The sequence below is a fragment of the Phragmites australis genome, chromosome 1 (assembly GCF_958298935.1).
Source record: "Phragmites australis chromosome 1, lpPhrAust1.1, whole genome shotgun sequence".
NCBI classification, from domain to species: domain Eukaryota; kingdom Viridiplantae; phylum Streptophyta; class Magnoliopsida; order Poales; family Poaceae; genus Phragmites; species Phragmites australis.
The window spans coordinates 49,889,404-49,911,638 of NC_084921.1; the positions used below are offsets into that span (position 1 = coordinate 49,889,404).

The window sequence follows — 22,235 nt, forward strand, 5'->3', positions numbered from 1 at the left end:
GTTGGCTTGGGATCAACGTTGCCCGCGGGAACGACGAGGTCGAGGATTCGCGCGGAGGTTTCGCTGAGACATCAATTGTACGGCGCGGCGCGATGGTTGGTTGCTGCGGCCGCGCCTCATACTTTTCAGAACGAAATGACAGGCATTCTGTTATGAACCCATGATGCGGATCGGTTCATCGGTAGATAGCGAGCAACAGTGAAACGTCACCACCGCACTTCAGTACGTCTGCACCAGTGACGTTGGGACAACAGCAATGTAGGGATCACCAAATAAAGGCCCGTGGATGGGATGAATCGGCTCACCTTGCAATACATGATCCGTGGATGGATGTCACGAAGCTTCAGGTAATGGTGACAGATCAGTTGAGGTAAGAAGGCCAGACAGAAGCAGCAGTGTAATGCTAGCGCGGAGTGCCTGCTTCTTCAGCTACTTCTGCTGAACAAAACACAGAATTCTAACCACAAAGATGCTGGCAATGGCATCCTTGAAAAATGTTATGCGCTCGACTGTAAGGAGCAGAAACATCAACAGTTGAACGACTGCTGGTCTGATAGTAAACAATTAAACATGATTCAAAATTTCTCAAAACAAATGCTGCATTGGAGGATGAGCATTGATAACTAACCAAAGTTTTGAGGCTCTGAAACTAAACCATACAACTAAAATATGGAACGATAATGCTTGTATTAGCATTCTAACAGTACCAGTTCTGAGAAAAGCATTTGTACATGTAATGATTGCAATACAATGTGTGCCACCACCGGTTCTACAATACAACAAACCAATGGCAGTGTCCAAACACCAAAGATGGTGACACATGATATATAGGTTTGCAGGGCTTGTGGACTTCTTTCACGGAGAACCTGGCCCAGGTCGTTTCGGAGTCTGATTTTTCTGGTTAGCTGCAGCTTGGGCAGCAGAGTTTTTTGTGTCACTCGCCATTGACTTCTTGATCTGAGGATCGTAACAAAAAAGAGTAATATATGAATACAACATGAAAAGAAAGTGGAAAATACAAGCAGACAGTTATCAGATGAATGTTCAGGCAGAAGGGCCGTGCATGGTGATCACCGATCAGAGATGGTTGTCAGTAGATCATATTCGAAACAGCATTTAACATAGGTTGAAATTTTGCCAATTCAAAAGTTATTCTTGAGTGTAGCTAATCACAGTAATAATTTCCAGAATATGCCTCCAAGTTCAACACATAATATGGGAGGTATATGTCAATATGTGTATCCCAAGAAGCAATCATGCATGAATTTAGATGTACAGTAGCTGAAAACTAAAAAAGTGGGTACCAGAGCAAGCCTCTCCCTGTGAATATCATTGACATGCTGCAAATCAAGATAAAGCGGCAGGAAAAGGTCAGTACAAGACTGGGAAAAAACCATGGGGAGGAATTTCAAAGCAAGCAATCAAGAACAAATAAATATGTACAATTATGAATTACCGGTTTCTTGTATAGTTTGATTTCATCCCCACTGAAGCCTGGCAAGGTGATATTCCAGCTTTTCTCTGCAATGGAGAACACTAAACTATAACAGAACTACATTTGAAAGTTAACGCATGAGAGCAATAGCATGTAGATTCTAGAACATAAAACAAAGGGGGACTCACCTGCATGGAGGAGTACATCTTTTGCTTCTAAGGTGTTTGACTTTCTATGCTTTGCTAAAGAACAAGAAAACGTTGCGACCTGCTTAAAACAGTTATCAGCAAACAGAAACTTAAATGGTTACTGAAAAGGAGCCTAAGAGATGTAACATAAAGTAGCCTGATACCATGACATGCAGATCTAATGATCATACACAATTCTAACATATACGAAACATTTTAGAAGTTTTCATCTGCCAATTATTTAATGGTGAAAACCTCCAATCTATAATAGCAAAACTATAGTTTCAACACCATAGGTTAAACCAGAAATTAAACTGAAATAAGAGACAAACTATTGAAAGTAAAGTCTAACAGAATAAAGTTAAGGGAGCCTTCAACTCTGTAATGATTGAGGAGGTTAGGCATCCCAAGGAAAATTACATAAAGAATAGTCAATAAAAGGAGAAACAACACTGAATTGGAAGTATCAAGGAAGTTGGGTATTAAAAGACATAGTAATACATAGGCCAAGAAGTATGGATTACAGGAGATCAATGCATACACCCTGTTTGCCTAGATAATAGAATGTAGAAAAGCTCATACATATTTGCATACACAAAGGAAATACAGTAAACATGCTTAGGCAAAGATCACAAATGAAAAACATAGTGAAATAACTTACAGATTCAACAAAATCTTCTGCGATGTCAATAAGAACATCTTCAACTTCAGGATCCAGCCTTTCGTTAGGATCAATCTGTCAAGTACTCAATGATGTAAACTTAACCGGAAGAAGTTTATTATTCACTATTCACAACAGTAAATACTATTTGCGAACCATCCTACTTCAACAGCTGTTAAAGTATCATTGAAGTTAAGATTCTGCACAGGTCATCAGAAGCACATGAATATAATGGCACTTATGAAGAAGAAATCACAGCTGGTTACGGTAAAATGAAGAGTTAAGTATCACGAATATTTTACTTTGTCCTTGTAAGATGTGGAAACACAAGAGCCTGCTGAGATATAGTGTCTTTTAAGTTTGCTCGCATGGCCTTATTCTACTAATGTTAGACATGACTTGAATTGTTATTTTCCCATTGCCAAGGAAACAAGCCCAGTGGCTCTACTTTTGGATTTTAGTAGAACGATAATTGAACTACCAAAGTGTTGTCTGCCATGCCTTTCATGATGCAGCCATGTACAGAGCCAGCAAAAGAACTTACAAAATGAATTGAGAGAAACCAAAGAGACCCACTGGCATGCACCTTATTACATTATTTGAGAATATTGATGCAAACTGACCACATACATTGAGATCTATGAGAAAAGAAGAGGAAAATACATGATCTTGTACCTTCTTTCAAAATGCAGTTGAGGAAATAGCAACATACCTGTGCAACTAATTCTTGTATGCTTCTCTTGGTGAGTAGCCGATTACCAGTTTCACTAACATCTGCATCAGTTGTAGTTGTATCCACAGATCTGATAACAGTAGCATTTGGTGTAGCCAGAGAATCAGGCTTCTGTGCCATTGACACTGGAGTACGAGCAGCTTGCTGCTGAGAAAGCGGTAGCTGATTTTTTAGTGTCGTATTTTGTTGATTTTGATGTGAGGAACTTTGTTGCTGACTTTGCTGCTGTTGCTTCTTCTGCTGCTGCTGCTGCTGCAAAAGTTGATGCTGTGGTATTTGCTGCTGCTGCTGTGCAGAAATTACATTATGTTCATTTGCAGTCACAGGTGCAGATTGTTGTGGTCTTGGTTGTGGAAGTTGTGGCCTCTGTTGGGGCCTAAATGTTGAAGATGCATTTTGCAGAGTTTGCTGTAATGCTGGCGAAGGAGAAGGAGAACTCACAGACATTGGCCTTGTTAAAGTGTGGGCGGGGGTTCTCTGCGGGAAAATAGTTTAATCAAGCAGAGATTATGACATGAATTGGGATGAATAAGTCGAGCATTCCATTGTACATTGGACGGGAGAAAGGAGCTCAGGATAAAGCAACTAAAGTGCTAATTTCCACTCCACTAAAATTCCTCAATTAGAAAAAAAAATTAAAAAAGAAACCAAAGTCAGGCAATACTTTTGTGGCTGATAAGTGATAAATCCACATTTCAAATAAACTGTAGTCGCACCTCCCAAGACAAATAAATTTAATATGTAGTTAACTTGGATAATGGATAGTGAACAATATAACTTTCATGATTAGAATTTAGATATATGAATATATAACTTAAACAGAAAGATGAATTACCTACAAGTAATTTATTCTATAATTTTAAAAGAGCTAGGCTTCTTACTTGCAAACCTGGCATTTGGCTACCAGATGGAATTGGTGTTGTTGATGATGGAAGACCTGGTCTTGGCTGCTGCGGACCAGATATCGCTCCTGGTCTCATCTGGGATGTGTTAAGGGAACCAACCATCCCAATATTCTGAATCCCAGGGGAAGGCTGCCTAAACTGGAGGCCATTTATAATAAGGAATCTTCAGTAAATTCAAAAGGACAGATAAAAGATGCAAATTAGCAACAATGAAAAACCACCAGACCTGCAGTCTGGACAACATTTTAATGCTTTTACATGGCTTAACTAACTACAAAATTTTAACACTTGTTAGGGAGAAAGAAACTTCATCTAATCTTCCAAACCAGAGCATGGCTGAGCTACTAGCAGTGATTAAACTTCATCTGTATCTATACCCAAAAACGTGAACTGATTTTAGCTATTTCATGTGTTGATGGTAGAATGCCACCAGTTAACGCAGCAGGTGACATGAAAGCAATTGAGTGTTTACTCTCCTATACGCACATTTTGAACTGAATTTGACCATTTCAGGAGTGGCTGGACGCCCCAAGTTAGCATAGCAGGTGACAAGAAATAAGCAGCCAAATATGTAGGACAAACATTGCAAAGGACATGGATGCACTCTATAACTTGGAGCTTCATTACTGTGAGGTTACATGCTCGATAAGATGTAAAAGGCAAACTTGGGTTCCAAAAGTTTCAGGTAACTAGCTCGCAGCATTAAGCAATCGTAGTTAATCCCCACAGATCATGGTTTCATTGAGAGGAAACAACCGTAGCTAATCCTCACAAGTCATGGTTTTACTCGAGAGAAACTATCGTTGATCATCCTGGGAATAAAGGCCAACCTAAGATAGAAATCGACCGGAGTACAAACCTGTGCAGATGACGGCGGGGGCTGGTCGGGGCCGCGATGCATCGATCCGAACTGGTGTGCAAGCGGAGGCGGCGGAACGAACCCGGTGTAACCAACGGGCGTCTGAGCGGGGCGAGGCGCTGGCACCCCAATAACAATCCCTCCCCTTGGCATAGCGGAAGCCGCTGAGGAAGAGGCGGGAACGGAAGCCGATGAGGAGGAGGCCGCGGCCGTGGCAGCAGAGGAGGACGAGGACATCGTGATGGGTGAGGCAAGGTGGGTGTAAGGCGGCCTCATGCGCGGCGCCGGCGGCCGCGCGGCCGCGGGGCTGGGAGCTGGGGCCTCTAGGGTTTGCGCTGGGTTTGTGGTGGTACCTTGGTTCGGGGTAGCGGTAGTAGTGGTGGAGTCGGAGGTGGATGGTGCGGCGGTGGCGTCGGAAGTCGGGGGGTTAGGTGGTGGCGCCGGAGAGGGAGCAGAAACTGAGGTGGTCGAGGAGGGCGGCGCCGCCGCGGCGTCCGGCGGCGCGGGCGGAGGCACGTCCATGCTGTTCGACGAATTGCCCCAGCCGTCAGGCGGGGAGCGAGGCGCATATGGCACAAATACAAAAACTGTAAGGGCTCGTTTGTAAAATCGCCCTCTCCAAAAAGGAGAAAATTACACTTTTGATATCCCTAAGGCATGGCTTCTATATTTTGACACTCCTAATATCGGCTTTGTCAAAATGACTCCAAGACATGTAGCAATTTGATTCTCTGACATTCTACTAATTTTAGTTCATTTTAGTTTCTTTTTCGAGCAAATTGCACAAAACCACAAAATGTAGGGCAAATGTGGCGTAAAACGACAACTTTTAAAAAAAATGCATTTAACCACACCTATTCGGATATTTATTCCAGAAAACCACGATTCCGTTCGATTTCATCTTTAAAATGTTACCTGATAAGTGGGACCCACCTATCAACCATTTTTCTTTCTTCCCCGTCATTCTTTCCTTTTTCCAACACGCTCCACAACACTGGTCCTCCCACACGCTCCTCCATGCCGGTCCGCATCGCTGCTGACCCACGCTCAGGTGAGCCTGCCACCAAGCCGCTTCCAGAGAGGTCGGTTGCCACCAAGCTACCTAGCACCCACCAAGCTACCCAGCACGACAAGCCGTTATCAGTATCTCCTTTCCCTCTCTCTCTCTCTCTCTCTCTCTCTCTCTCTCTCTCTCTCTCTCTCTCTCTCTCAGTCGATCTGAGCAAAGTAGGGAGCAGAGCACACACAGCACGTGCCACCAGCCAAATTCACCACACCCCCAATGAGCTCCCTCGAGCCTGAGCCATGTGAAGCGCAAAGAGGGGTCACAAGAGTCTCCTTCAGCTAACCCTCGTGTGAATCCGCCAACCCCGGGCACACCGAGTGATTCGGCCCCTTTTCATCCCCAACTCCGACATCCTCTCGCCACCCTGTCGTTGAGCCGCCACAACGGAGCCTTCCCTGACAAGTTGCTCACTCGTTGAGCTTCCTCTCACCTTGGGTGAGCCATGCCGCGTACCGGTTTGGCTTCGGCCCCATGCCGGCACGACCCCTCGTGAGCCTCCGAGCGTCGTCGTGCTGAGTGCATGTCGTCGGCCAAGCTTCGTTTGGGCCCTCCGGTCGAGTCCTACCTAGCTGAATTATCCATGGTAGACTATTGCCACTTCCACCCTCCACCGATCAATTGGCGCCATCGTTTGCCGTTGGCAATTTGCGCCGCCGCTCAAATCCGCCAGAGTCATGTCATCTCTGGGCCCTCTCAACCGCCAAGGAGCTCAGAGGAGCTTCACCGAGCCCTCCTCCGTTGTTTCCCTAGCCAATTTTGTTGTGTCCCCACCAGACTGGAGCTCACACTGCCATCTTCCTCGTCTCCGGCGTCTTGCCCCGCCCCTTCCCCGTGCTACCATTGTCGTACGTGGTCAATGATCGTTGTCCGATCATCGCCGCCGTCTATGTGTGCCTCTAATGGTACAACTAGCGCGTGGTTGTGACCTAAGCGCGAGTCGGTGGGGATGCGGACTTGCACGGAGGAGCGCACAGGAGGACTGGCATGGTGGAGCGCACAGGAAAAAGGAAAGAAGGAGGGGGAGAACGAAAAAAGGGCTGACAGGTGGGGCCCACTTGCTAATGTGCGACAAGTGGGTCCCACCTGTCAGGTAACGTTTTTCAGACGAATCGAACGGAATCATGGTTTTCTAGAACAACTGCCTGAATAGTTGTGGTTAAGTGCCAAAAAAATTTAAAAGTGGTGATTTTGCACCACATTTCCCCCCAAAGTTTGTGGTTTTGTGCAATTTGCTCTTCTTTTCCCTGTTTTGTGTAAATATACCCTTGGTTCACACCAACAGGATCGATTCCATCTCAGTTCGTGATTCTTTCTCCTTTCGCGAGCTCTTTGCTCGGTTCTGTTGAGGAGGCGCTCCTCCTCCCCATTAATCTCAAGGCAGAGGAGGCTGGCGCTCCCCATCGATCTGTCGAAGCTCGTGCACACTCACCATCGATTTGTCCTTGGTCTTTGGTGCTGCAACACGGTCCTAAGCATGAAGGCCAGCACAGAGGGAAGGGGGCAGTGACAATGACAGAGGCACCGCCCACAGCACATAAAAACAGGGTTGTGTGAACCAAGAGCATATTTGTCATTTTGAGCACCAAAAATAGGGAAAAGAAATTAAAATGGAATAAAATTAGTAGAATGTCAGAGAATCAAAGTGCTCCATGTTTTAAGGGTCATTTTGGCAAAGCCAATGTTAGGGTGTCAAAATGTCGAAGCCATGTAATAGGGATGTCAAAATGCAATTTTCTCTCTGAAGAGGGCTTTGCCTAATTGCTAAAACCCCTTGGCCGCCAAACACACATTGATGGGCAAGACAGGGAAGAAGCCGAGGGAGTCACACCGGTAGGGCTGCGGTTGCCGCGCATCGCACTTCAGCGACGAAGGTGGCGATGACTTGCCTTCATCAACCTACGACGCGTTACCGCCCCACCATGAGGACTCTTCCAATGACGATGACACCAACGAAGCAACAGTGGATGACGAACAAGAGGGAGGCCCAGAAGCAAGCGACTAGGACCATGACTTAGTTCACTAAATCAGTGCTCTCATCAATAGTCATATACCACTCTACAATCTTCGAGCTTCCAAAATGGGTCATAAGGAGGATTGATAAAATAAAACAAAATTTTATCTGGATGTGAGAGGACTCGAAAAATGTGAGTGGAGGGCACTGCCTAGTAAATTGACAAACTGTTTGTCTCCCCAAAGATCTTGGAGGGTTAGGCGTAGCTAATCTCAATAATTCGGTACAATGCTACGGCTCAGATGACTTTTGTACCAATGGAAGGATGAGCAGCAGCCGTGGAATGGAATGCAATTGCCATGCAATGAATTAGAGAGAAACTTATTTGTTGCATCAACCATAATACATCTCGGAAATGGTGGATAGGTGGCTGCAAGGCAATACACCAAGAAAGCAAGCACCCAACCTATTCACAACTGCAAGGTTCAAAAATAGAACAGTCAATAAGGAGTTGCAGAACGACAATTTGATAAGATCGGTAAGATCAATACAAAGTGCACAACAACTCAAGGAATTCATTGTCCTATGGAACAAGATCCAAATCGTAACAATTCATATAAATTAGGAAGATTCAATTGTGTGGAAATGGACTACTCATGGTGAATACACAGCAAAATCTGCATACAGGGTGCAGTTCACAGGTGGTATAACGAAATTCAATGCAAAAAGTTTATGGAAAGCTAAGTCCGAGCCAAAAGCAATAATTTTTGCTTGGATCCTACCACACGGCAACATCTTAACAACAAAAAATCTGGCAACTAGAGGATAGCCTCATAATTCCATATGCCCTTTGTGTAAGCGTGAATCAAAGACATCTGAATACTTGCTTAAAGATTATGAGTTCAAGCAAAAGGTTTGAAGAAAAACTGAACTATGGAATAATTGGAGCAATCAACCAGCCACCATGAGACAGGGTATCATGGTGGAACGGTGGCAAGCACGTCTTCAAAATGATCCCATATAAGAGAGGAGGGATGCAGCAAGAGACATAGTATATATGTGGTGGAATACATTGAAAGAAAGGAACATATGAATTTTTGAGGGAAGAAATTGCAGGCTGAACAGGTCGCTTATAGAGTGCAAGAGGATATTGAGGTATGTAGAATGGTTTATCAAACCGAAAGTGAGTCGTAACTACAAGGAGACCAACCAAATAGATAGCAATTTTTTGTAAGGTTATGGTGTTGTTCAGTAGTCCTATTTTCCGTCTTGTAATAAAAGCATATAACTGATGTTTTGCAAAACCTTAATCCCTCTTCAGGACTACAATCATGTAAACTTTTTTTCTTCCAATTGAAAGGCAGCGCTCCTGCCAATTTGTCCAAAAAAAAAAAAAAAACCAGTGGCGAGCGGGATCTATACCTTCCAAGTTCCACCTCTACCAGCTCTCCGTGCAGGTAACTCCGATAGCTTCACACGTAGTTTGGATTTGTGAAAGCCTTTGTGCTCGCAACTTGTTCGACGATATGCCAATGCCTGTGAGGTGTTTGTGTTTTGTCTCCAAAAGGGGACAACAACTGCCTGCAGAAGTTCTATCTGATTTACGTTGGCGGGTGCGTCCCTCTCCACCTGCAGGAGGATTTCTGTGGCACGTCCCTCCTCAGGTCTAGCCTTTGGCATGAACTGCTTATCTGCCATTTTCACGAGCACCTTGTGCAGTGTCCAGTGTGCACCTGTCGTTGAGCATTTTTACAGTCCCTTTAGGCTTTAGCACGGAGTGATGCCCGGGTATTTGCATTTTGGCGCACATGTTTTTAGAAGGGCGCCTTTTAGAAGCTATCATACCAAGTGTCCAAAAAATTACTCTAGAGAGAATTTTTTTAATCAAATGTGCTTCAGAGTAGAGAGATAATTTAGGTTTAGTGTGGAATACATGTGGTGCTCATGATGTATGGTTTTCCTCTTGGCAGCACTGAGTGGATCCGTACTGATGCAAGAAGAACAGCAATCGGCTTGGATTTGGACCTTGAGTCACTTGAGTGGTGCCTTGAAAACAACCTAAGCAAAATTGGAGCTGATTGGTATTCAAGGATGTTGCTTTTCCATGGAAATGTTCTACAACCGAAGGAAGCCCGTCTTGTCAAGCAAAAGTTCAGTGATCTTGTGCAAGGTCTACATGTAAACAATGATAATGGCTCGTCCGGAAGTAACTGTCGTGAGCAGTCAGGACCTGCTAATCCAAAGTGCTTAGCCAGTTTGGCCATGTCAGAGGCAGCTTTTGCCTGGAAGGGACATTATCTGTGCATTCAACTACAGCTGCTGTTGCCTCCATAGTCGAAAGGACTTGGTTTTGTATCTCAGGCACGCATTTAATGCACTCTCGAAAAGAGGTGGCATATTTGTAATGGATGTATATGGTGGCACATCATCTGAACGCAAGCTACGCCTCAAGAGAAAATTCCGCAGCTTCACGGTTAGTAATATTGAATTAATCTGTACCGTTCAATACTTCAATAGTAGTTACCAAAGCATCAAGATCCTATTCTTGCCAAGTAGTGGAAAAAATGGTAGACATAGAATATCCTAAGATCTGTATATTTATATTTTGGGATGGGGTTAGATTTTTTTCTGATAAAAGGTTGCGGTATTTGTAGGAATTCACAACATGCCATTAGACATATGGTAGCATTGTCAGTAATATGCAACATGGGAAATGTTCAAGTGTAATGTTATACTATTTAAGCAATTACAATTTTCTGTTAGCATGCTCATTCATTTTTCTGCAGCTATATGTTATATTTGATTTACTGTTGTATTGACCTGTTTTTAGTTTGATTAAGACATTTAAATTAATCCTTATGGAGTGCATGAAGAATGTTTGTTGGACGAACTTTTATTTCTTAAATATTGTTCTTTGCAGTTGTGCTGAAATTTACCTTGGATACTTGATAGTAGTAACTACTACAAAAAGATTATAATATCTCTATTACATTTTGAGACTTAGCATCCATGAAGCTTACTAGTCATATAATTTGTGCCCTTGTACTTTGCAATTTGATATAAACTGCAGTTTACAGATGCTCATTTAGTACTAAACCAAAAAAAAAACCGTCTTACGTACAACCTTGCATACAGTATATCTGGGAGCAAGAAGAGTTTGATATCATAAGTCGCCAAACAAGGATCAGTCTCCACTTTCAAGCTGGGAAGAAGCAAATGCTGCGGCATGCTTTCACATACCATTGGCGCTTGTAAGTTGCTTATACACTATTTGGCAACATTTCAGTTCAGAATTGTTGCTTATTTTTCCATTCACTTGAGGAGTTGTTATGGAGGCTGCAAGTCTGGAACTCTGAGAAAGAACTTCACTAATTCAGTGATATTGAAACTCCAGGTAAAAGTTTAACAACATTTTAATTGTATGTCATGCCATGAGATTGGCTTGTAGCATCTATCTGAACTTTTTAAGCCAGCCGTTTGCTGTAGTCGTTTCTGTGATAGGAAGCTTTTTTCCTATGCCATATCTTGGTATATTTTCATAAAGAAGAGTGTGATCTTTGGGGCTTTCTTAAATTATTGTCAGCAGTACACTGCTAACAGTACCAGCAAAGCTTCCTAACCGTGTTATCTTTATCTCTGTACATTATGCACTGCAATAGCAAGGCAGTTTGATCTTTTTTTCCTCTGCAAAGAGAGGAATGCTATATTCAAATCTGTAATTCCTGTTGCTCTTTTGCAGATGGTCAATACCGGAGATCAAGGACTGCTTGGAGGAAGCTAGATTTAAATCCATCCACGTTTGGATCAGGGAGATGCCAAACACTCGAGTGGAAACTCCAAGGAATATAAATGCCGACCGGGATGTGAAGTACGAAGAATCACAGCGTTTCACTCAAGGAGACGCTTGGAAGCCTATGTTGTTGGAGTAGCAAATATATAGCTGATGCATGCTGGATTCTGTTACGAAAATGTGATGGAAACCTGGTCGCACTCAAGTTTCCCATTCAATTAATGGTGACTATCATGACTTTGCATCACGTTGCTGCGGAAGTATGCAGAGTAGTTAATATCGCAGCAAATTTGTACCTGAGAACAATCCTTTGAATTGTATATTTCTTTTCAAAATGAAATTTTATCAACGTACCACCTTTAACCCTCTTTACCAGACCAATATATATCCTACAGACACAAGCTACAGGATATGATGGTGCTTTGATAAATACTTTTGATGAGAACTCTTTTAGTACTTGCTTGATAATCGGCAAACGGTTATGAACCTTTCTACCAAATGGAGCTTTGTGCTATTAATTAAACTTTCAGCCTAATTGGATCGAAGTGGTTGTTATCCTTTTCTCTTCTCATTTTTACTGTTTTTTTATAGGTCCTCGTTACTGGTGTTGGTGCGGAAGAAGTAGCTTTTCATCTTTTTCACGTGCTGTCATTTTGGTGTTTAAGGGGTCCTTTGGATTACAGGATTTTTGGAGGATTTTCGGAGGAACACTGTTTACAAAGGAAATTTTCCTATTATATTGTTTGGCTTGCAGGAAACATGAATAGTATTCTATAGAAATTCACTCCTTTGCATACTGATTCTATAGGATTTTTAGCATCCACCCAAACCTCTTGGTAAAATTCCTATGCATGAAGAACAAGGAACTCAATATTGCTGCTATTAGCTAATGGTAACTCTTGTCAGTGGAGCTCAATTATTGGTGAGCAATAGAAAAGATGTTTATCGATGGTTGGTTAAGCAAATAAACCAAAATACGCTTGTCATAGCTACAATTCCTATGTTTTTCCTACGGACTATTCAAACGGTCATTCCTAAAAAATTCCTATATTTTCTAATCCTCTATTTTTCATCCAACACTCTATCATATTTCTGTATTTTTTGTATTCGTACATTTTTTCAATCATATGTTACAAAAGAGTCCTAAGTGTCTCCGGGCCAGTTCTTCATTACCAGGAAGCTGGACTGCTATTTGGACATGCAGGTGTGTTTTCAAAAAAAAATTGGACATGCAGGCCGGTGAAAATCGACCAGCACCATAGGTCTGCAGTTGCACCGAAGGTTCCAGTTTCCAAAACAATCCTCCCCTCCTCAAAGTGCTCAAAGATTCCAATCTTTCATATAGGAAGTTTGAATATTCTTATTGCTTGCCATGGTGGACTCCGACTAGATTAAAGATGTATGGATACGTCATACATCATCAAGGACGATGTGAAGACCGTGGCAAAGACCCGTCACTATACAAGACTAGTTAACCAACAAATACTAATTAAACTCAATCAGCAGCAAATACAAGGAGAGACCACATGTCTTGTCAGAATGATCAATACTCTTATATAATTTATTCATTGACTGATTCAAATTTTCATCATCTACCTGAATTAATCAAACGGTTACCTTATAAAGTTGAATCCCGTTTTTCCTTAAAAATATATCTAATCTCCCATTATTTACTTCTATACCTAGACGTTTAATATTTACCTTTCATATATTTAAAAATACATTTACTATTTTATTATTTACCTTTTTTTCTAGAACGAGTCATCCTTGAATTTCATTACCAAAGAGCAACGAAATTACAGATTGTTCAAATAAATAAACTAAAACAATTGCAGACACATGAGCTAAACACTAAATTAAGATGTCCACGATTGCTGGCGCAGCACCAAGGGCTAACCACAAGCAAAAGCCGACAGCAAGACCACCACAACGTTACATGGAACCAACCACAAAAGCACCAAGCAAGTCACAGATCGTTCACAACCCCTGGTAAGGATAAACATGCTTCAAAGCATCAGGATGAAGGCAAAAGAGACATCAGCAACCCTCTTGTGATCTTCAGTCCACCAACGCCAAACCTTCTAGTTGATCTCAACGATTGCACCCGCTTGCGCAATTTCTTCATTCTGCAACCTTGCACTCCTTGCAGCTTCCTCGTTCTGCTTCTTGGAGTGAAGGAGGAGCAAAAGGAACATGCACAACATACAATCTCAGTGGGAGATCGAACCTGGTTTTTATCAAAAACAATTCTATTCCTCATTGTCCAGACATCCCAAATAATAGCAGCTAAGCCTATCATGTAATAATTTTCCCCACTGGGAAGGAAGTGATTGATCCAAAGGAAATACTGCTCAGTGTTTTCTGGCCGGTAGTTAGCCCCAATTACCAACCCAACTAAACTCCATATATATTTAGCCATGGTGCAAGTAAAGAACATGTGGATAATGCTCTTAGATTCACAACAGATCATGCATTTAGGATGTACCTTCCAATTCCTCCTGACTAGATTATTCTTGGTAAGAATGGCATTCTGATATAGGAGCCACACGAAAATTTTGATTTTCAAAAGAATTTTAGCTTTCTAGATTACATTATGATGCAAACCATTTTGTTTTCTATATAAATGATTGTGCATTGATTTCATAGGAAATTTTCCTGAGTTCCCCCACTGCCAAATAGGTTGGTCTTTCTTAGTGGACAGGGCACAAGTCATTATGACATCTCTCATTCTTCTCAACTGGCCTTGGAGATCTTCATTAAGCCATCTTCTGTATGAAAGATTCCAATTTTTTGAGGCAACAGTTGCAACACTCACGTTTTGGTCGTTGCAAATCTCAAAGAGATCCTTAAATTTATCAATGAAAGAGACCTCACCACATCAAGCATCTCTCCAGAAGTTAGTCTTGGTGCCATTCCTAGTTCTCATTTTTCTGCTAGCAAAATAGAGGCTTTTTACCTTTAAAAGATCATTCCACACATGGAAACAATTGGGGTTAGACTTAATCCGGAAAACACAACTGCCTTTGATGTATTTTTTCTCTACAATCTGTTACCATATACCATCTTCATTTTCAAGTTTTCACCACAATTTACACAACAATCTAACATTAAGTTTTCTAAGATTCTGTATTCCCATACCCCTTTTTTTTACAAACTTTATCCCCACTTGACTAGATGGTACTTTTTTTCTAATTCTACCCCCTGCCAAAAGAATTTTTTTCTAGTTTTGTCCAATTTTGAATGTATAGTTTTAGAAAGTAAATACATGGGCATGTGATAAATGGGCACACTACTCAAACCGGAGTTAACCAGAGTGATTCTGCCCCCCAAGGTAAGAGAATTGCCTTGCCATCCATCTAGTCTTTTTAATAATTTCTCATCCAAAGGTGACCAATGCTTCACAAGAAGCCTATTGCTATCCACAGGGACCCCAAGGTACTTACTGGGTCATTCTCCAGTAGCACAATTAAACATTTCAGCATAGAAATGCTTCTTTCCCTCCTCCCGGCCTATCATGAGCACCTCACTTTTTTAAAAGTTAATTTTGAGGCCAGACATGGCTTCATAGTTATAAAGGAGCAATTTTAGATTGATTGCCATTGCTTCCTTGTCTTTCATAAGCATTATAGTGTCATCTGCATATTAAAGAATGGTCACCCCGTTCTCAATATAGTTCGTTATCAAACCTTCAATAAGTTGATTTAGTTTGGTCATAGCTATCATCTTAGCAAGGGTATCAGTAGGAATGTTGAAAAGAAATGGGGACAAAGGGTCCCCTTGTCTGACACCTTTTTTGTTTTGAAAATAAGCCCCGACCTTTCCATTTACTTTCACACTAAGGGTTCCTCGAGTCACTATTGCTTTCATCCAATGGCACAATTTCTCATTGAACCCCTTTATTCAAGGCATTTCAATAGGAAATCCCAACTGACCTTATCGTATGCCTTTTTAAAATCCAGTTTTAGTATCAAACCATTCTTCTTTTTTATTCTGGTATCATGCATGATTTCATAGAGGCACATTATCCTCTCCATTATGTTTCTATCTTTATTTTATTATTTACCTTCCGTACTTTTTCATATTGCTATATACTTAGATTGGTTGTATGTGTGTAATACATGTGCAATTACTAGTAATAAGAAGTTGAAAGCTCGAGCAACAGTAGGCCAGAAGGCTGAAGCTTGAGAGCTACGTGAACTTTCCCAATCATAATATGGGATCTAGTGGAGGGAGCCAGAGCTGGGCGACTGGGGGTGGCGAGATCAGGGCATGAATCTTCAGAGGACGTGGACAAGTTCGCCGAACGATTGATCCCAAGTCCAAAGTCTACGCAGCCACACGTTGTCATTTGTCATCGCTGTCCTTAACAAATCGATCTTGATGAGATGGAATTCTTTGCCAATAAGAAAGAACGATGCATATGTTTCTCATTCTTTCGGAAAATACACCATACCAAATGAGACAAAAGTGCCGGAATATGTATTATGGAGAAAGATGGCCATCAAAACTTGAAAAGGAATCGATGCACATTCATCGGATCATCAAAAGGAGCCCATGCAATCCTCAAAACTACCGAGTTTCTCTCGAGGAACGCTAGTGGGAGCACGGTGCAACTCGATGAGATTCGAAAACCATCAGAAAACGTTTCAGCTTCTACTGAACCACAACTGGATGTTGGAGGACATGTTGTAGAGACATCAGCCCCACGTTGGTCGGAAAGGGTCAGTCGCGTACCTGAGAGGTTAATGTTCCTAACCACAGAGCAGCACGATATATTATTGTTGGACAATGATGAACCTAAGACCTACTCGGAAGCGATGGTGGGACCAGACTCTGAGAGATGGCTTGGAGCCATGAGATCTGAGATAGAATCCATGCATGATAATCAAGTTTGGAACTCAGTTGATCCACCCGATGGCATTAAAGTAGTTGAGTGCAGATGAGTTTTTAAGATAAAGATAGACGTTGATGGAAATGTTCGCATCTATAAGGCATAATTGGTGGCGAAAGGTTTCAGGTAAATTCAAGGTGTTGATTATGATAAAACATTTTCGCCCGTCACAATGTTAAAGTCTATCTGGATCATTCTAGCAGTTGCCATATATTATGACTATAAGATATAGCAGATGGATGTCAAAATGGCTTTTCTTAATGGAAACATAACTGAGGATGTGTGCATGACACAACCTGAAGGTTTTGTCAATTCAAAAAATGCTAGGAAGGTATGCAAGCTGCAAAAGTCCATCTATGGGCTGAAGCAAGCTTCTTGGAGTTAGAATCTTCGTTTTGATAAAGTGATCAAAGGGTTTGGTTTCATCAAGAATGAAGAAGAGCCTTGTGTTTACAAAAGGGCTAGTGGGAGCACATATGTGCTTCTGATATCATAATTATGTATGATATATTATTGATTGGGATGATAATCCAATGCATTGAGTTTCTCAAATCTTCATTGAGAAATGGTTTCAAGATCAAGCTGTGGGAAATATAATATAAATAGGGCATAAAGACCTATAGAGATAGATAGAAGGAGGCCAAAGTGTTGACACTTGTGAGAATCAGTGTGTAATGACACCTGATAAGCATGATATCCTAAATAAAATGCCCAGAAAAGGCTAAGGAGATTAAGCCCAAGAACACACATTGACAAGGTATTGAAATAGTTCAATATACAGGATTCCAAGTAAGGTTTCTTGCCAATACCATGTTGCGTCAGTCTTTGCGAGACTTTGTGTGTTGTGACACCTGATGAGTAGGGAAAATTTAGATATCAATCACAAGTCCTGTTGATGGTCATCAGGAAAAATCATCCTCTAGTACTAGAGAAGAATGAGGATATGACCATGGTTTTTGAAGGAAAAAGGTCATTGTAAATAGTTACATCAATGCTATATTCCAACAAACAAACCATGGTGTGAAATATAGTTTTATGTAAATAATGGAACGGTGATCTAGAAATATTTCATGTAAGAACCGTTGCCTACTCTACAACTATTGCTAAGTACACCACCACTTTTGAAGTCGTATTGGAGATTGCTTGATCAGAAAACTAGTTTTTGAGTTATGTGTGATTTGCAATGTGTTTTGTCCAATGGGTCTCTATTATCGATAGTAGACATATTGCTCGAGCACTTAGCATTAGTACCACCACAATTTCGAGCATGTACTTTGGCATAGATACATCATTTTGAATTGAATGGAGAAGTGATATAGATACATGAAATGGGTATTGGATACCTATCGGATAGGATTCGTTAGCTTGTCTTATCCTACAATCTGAAAGAAGGTGCACTATCGAGCAATAGGTATTGGATACCTATGTAACTGGCTCTAGTGCAAGTAGGAAAGTTTGACTGATCGAGCCATCACAAGGGTGGCACGTATCTCGCCTTGAACATGATTATTATCGTGTGGCAAAGGGATTGATGCATGTATATCAAGGTTCAACCGATATGATCTTTATGTGGGCTCGAGAGTCAATATATGTTGCTAGGTACCACTATTGACTTGCAATTCGGAAAGGGTTTTCGGGTAGCTGCTGTTTCCACATGTGGGTCACACACTTAAAGGAATGGAATTTAAAACTTGCATGAATCGACTCTAGTGCAAGTGGAAGATTGTTGGTGATATGCCCTAGAGGCGATCACGTATGCAGATTAGATCTACGAATAGGATTGAATGTCCATTAGGGTTTAGAGTCATGATGAGCTTTAATGTGATTAAAGGTCCATTAGCGTACTCTATATAAGAGGAGGCAAGAGATGTGGGCTTATGAGTTACCTCTTCCCAAGCTTCGTGTGGAACCCTAGTCGAGAGTGCGATGCTAGCATACCAGCGTACGATGTTCCATCCCTGTACGTGTGGATACGTACAGGTGTTGCTGCAACTGCAGCGTTGATCTCTTTGGCATGAAGATCACGGTGCTGATCGTGCTCTCTGATCATGGCGCTGGTCGTGCTCTATCACCGAGGAGCGCAATGCACCCACTTAGGGGTGATAGAGGAGTGCGATTACCTATTCGACAAGGTGGTTAACGAGATCGTCTACTTCCTCTTCGTGGTTGAGGATGTGGTTGAGGTTTCCCCTTCATGGTCGCGGATCGCGACAACGCTGCCTGGATCTAGTCGAGGAGCATGACCACTTGCACGGCGCTAGTCATGGATCTGATCGAGAATATGCTTCGCTGCTCAGAGCTAGTCGAGGACGTGCATGACGTTGGATCGGTCTACTCCAACTCTTCTTCCGCTGCACTGCACGTCAAGTGGTAAAGATCTATGATCTTCTACTTGCATGGTTTTCTAGGTGAATGCGGTAGAAATTTTTTGTTTTAGGCTAGCGTAGCCAACTGTTCCCCAACAACAATCTTCTAAATGCTTGTAATATAATTTAATTACTCACTTTTTCTTAAGCTTTATTGTGATGCTATATGTTGGAAAGGCATGAGTTTTGATCTTGGGCACAAAACACATGCCAGGACTACCGAGATGATATTCTAATTAATCATTGTAGTTCTGATTGTTTAAATGATCAACTTAATAATTAATTAGAATACTATTTGGACTCCTCACACATTTGAAGTTAGTCACATGAAATTAACTTGGTAATTTATTTGATATCTTTATTTTAGGTCGTAGTTATGTCAAACACTATAACTCTTAGAGTTTTATATGGAAATGATCAAATCTGTAATGGTCCATGGGTGTTGATTTGAGCAATTTTCCGTTTACTACCATTGAGTACATAAACCCTGAGGGTACAAGGATGAAGGAGATGAGAATCTGGTTCACCCAATATTTTTAGTTGGACCCTGACATTTATTCTATTATAGTGTATTGCATGTGGACTCGTACGTTTGATCCAGTTTGTTGGGAGTTGAAATAGGTGAATCGGACGGAGAAGTGGTTGCAATGTTTGGAGTGGTGCCGACGTCGTGAGGCTGAGTTTAATATACTGGTGCATGCTTGTCCAAGAGAAATGTATGACGGTAGTAGTGTAGCGACACATGCAAAAGAAGTGGATAGGTGGGGGAATGTAGTCGCGAGGGAAGAACTTGAGCAATGGCATAAGGCTGAGGCAGATGTTGTTGTGCATAGGCAGATGACAGAGGTTGAGGGTTAGGCTGATGCGGGGGAGAAAGTCAAAGAAATTGTTGCTGATCTTGAGAACATGGGCCGTAACACGGTACATGAGGAACAATCTTTACTGTAATCTGCAAATATGGAGGATGATGATGATGATGATGACGACGGTGATGACGACGACGACGATGCGTCCTCTAAAGCTGCCATCCTAGATCAATGGAACATGCATGAGGAAGCAAATATACAATTTATAGAAAATCATGATTCCCCTTGGGAGTATGGATCAACTATAGTTCACCTAAATAAGGTCTTTTCCAATCGGTCTGAAATGAAGGATGCAGTGATACAGTGGGCAATAACATCACTCTGAGAGGTATGTGTTACTATGTCGACCCCAGAAAAGTACAGTGTGAAGTGCAGAACTCCTGAATGCAGCTTTTATGTTCATGCATATAAGCTGAAGCATGTGACCCATTGGGTAGCCTCTAGAGTGGTTGAACACAATTGTAAATTGGAAAACATAGGTCAGAAGAACTGTAACCTCACTGCTGCACTAGTTGCAAATGAATTATTCATTGAGATTATTCAGAAGTGGGACAAGGAATGCTCTTTCATCCAACGATCCATATTACGACAGTTCAAATATGAGATTACTTATCAAAAGGCTTGGCGTACGAAGCAAAAAGCCTTGGATAAGCGTTGCGGTACTTATGAGGCTTCTTATTGCAACCTTCCCCATGTCCTTGAAATTATGAAGGAAAGGAACCCTGGCACATACATCGCTTTTAAGGAGACTGAATTTGATAGAAACCATGCCAGGATTTTTCAACGTGCTTTATTTTCTTTGGGCCAGTGTATTCGGTCCTTCCAGCATTGTTGTCCTTTGCTTTGTATGGATGACACATTCTTGACTAGAAAGTACAAAGGCCAGATTCTCACTGCAATTGATATTGATGCGAATAACTAGATACTTCTTTTATAATTTGCATTTGTGGAGGGTGAGAGCAGGCTAAGCTGGCTCTAGTTTTTTAGGCACCTTAAGGCTGGGATTGTCCGTGACCCGAACAAATATTTTGCATTATACACGACCGACATGCTGGGATCTTATATGCTATAAAGACACTGCAAGAGAATTCAAGTGAGTTGTTCCTATGGCCTGACATGCAGAACCGGTGGTATATGCGTCACATGGGAGCAAATTTTTACAAGCAATTCAGGAATAAGGTACTGATGGACATGTTTAAGAGGTTGTGCAGTCAAAACCAAGTCGCAAGTTTGATGCTTTATGGAAGGAATTGGATAAGTGCATAAGGACGCATGTCCAGGAGAGGAATAAGAAACCGCCTACTGATGATGGCATTTTACCTGAGGCACTGCCGCCTCTTGGAGCAAGCATTGGCCCTCCTAATGTGAGAAGAAGGTCATCAAGAAACATCAAATGTTTCTCACACTGGATTGAGGCAGAGCCAGAGGAGAAGTGGTCCTTGCTATACGACACTGGAGGTGCTAGGTACATTTGTTTGTAAGTTATTTTGATGTGGAGTACGAACTAGTATGTTCAAAAATTGATGAATATTTTTTTGTATTTCGATAGGTATGGCGTCATGACGACCAATATAGCAGAGATTTACAATTGGGTCATTAGAGGGCTACATGGACTCCCTCTTGTTGCAATCATTGAAGGAATGCTATACGACATTTTCGGGTACTACCAAAAGAGGAATGTTGCTGTTGTTATTCACTATACAACAATGCATACACCGTATGCTAGCCGAATAATAGAATACTTGCAAAAGAAGAATGAGAAGGCTGTGCAACACATGGTTCATAGCATGAGCATCAATGAGCACCGTTTCGAGATAACCCTAAGATCAAAAGGAGGGGTGGGGAGCGATACTAAATTTTTTATTCATAAGGTGAACCTAGGACAAGTTTTTAATAGATGGTGCGAATGCACTTGCAATAAATTGAAGCTTTTCCATGTCTCCTGTTCTCACGTGCTGGCTACATTGTCACAAGTGGGTGCGAGAACCGCACTATATGTGTCACAATTCTACTTGAAGAAAATGTGGTGCATACATGGACTAGGGAGTTCCGTGGATTTAGTGCATATGGTAGTTTATGACAGATGTATGCCGATATGTCTACCCCCTATGATGCTGCTTAGATATCCGCATGGGAAAGGTGGTCGGCCAGAGACTACGCATATTCACAATGACATGGATGAGTTGAGGTTGGCGGGCCTTTGAGGAGGTGTACTGAGTATGATAAGAAAGGTCACAAGGCAAAGGATTGCCCACAGGCTAACCGCGGTGATACCGAAGCAAGCCCATCTACTAGTGCTCAACGTGGGAGAGGTGTCCGTGGAGGACAAGCAATGCACGGGTGTGGGGTGGACCACGAGGGATATGCTATATAGGAATTAAGTGTACTATTGATGTTCGTGACGTGAGAACTATGTTGTATTAGTTGTGTATTACTTATGTACATGATGTGAGAACTATGCGATAATTTGTGTGTAATTGTTATGCTCGATATTTGCAAATTTTAATGCATTTTCCGCATCATG

General features: G+C 41.8%; 1 protein-coding gene and 1 pseudogene across 1 annotated transcript; one reads left to right on the plus strand and one right to left on the minus strand.

The window, feature by feature from the left end:
- Positions 1–668: 668 nt before the first annotated feature.
- LOC133924923 (transcription initiation factor TFIID subunit 12-like) lies at positions 669–5,360 on the minus strand. Its single transcript, XM_062370667.1, has 8 exons — positions 4,782–5,360; positions 3,899–4,060; positions 2,997–3,494; positions 2,285–2,359; positions 1,624–1,702; positions 1,457–1,521; positions 1,305–1,340; positions 669–957 (listed from the first exon to the last, which is right to left on the minus strand). Exons 1-8 carry the CDS (start codon positions 5,301–5,303, stop codon positions 856–858), a joined length of 1,539 nt encoding a protein of 512 aa, XP_062226651.1. The 5' UTR covers positions 5,304–5,360; the 3' UTR covers positions 669–855.
- Positions 5,361–8,213: 2,853 nt separating this feature from the next.
- On the plus strand, positions 8,214–11,884 carry LOC133885763 (uncharacterized; annotated as a pseudogene).
- Positions 11,885–22,235: the final 10,351 nt, after the last annotated feature.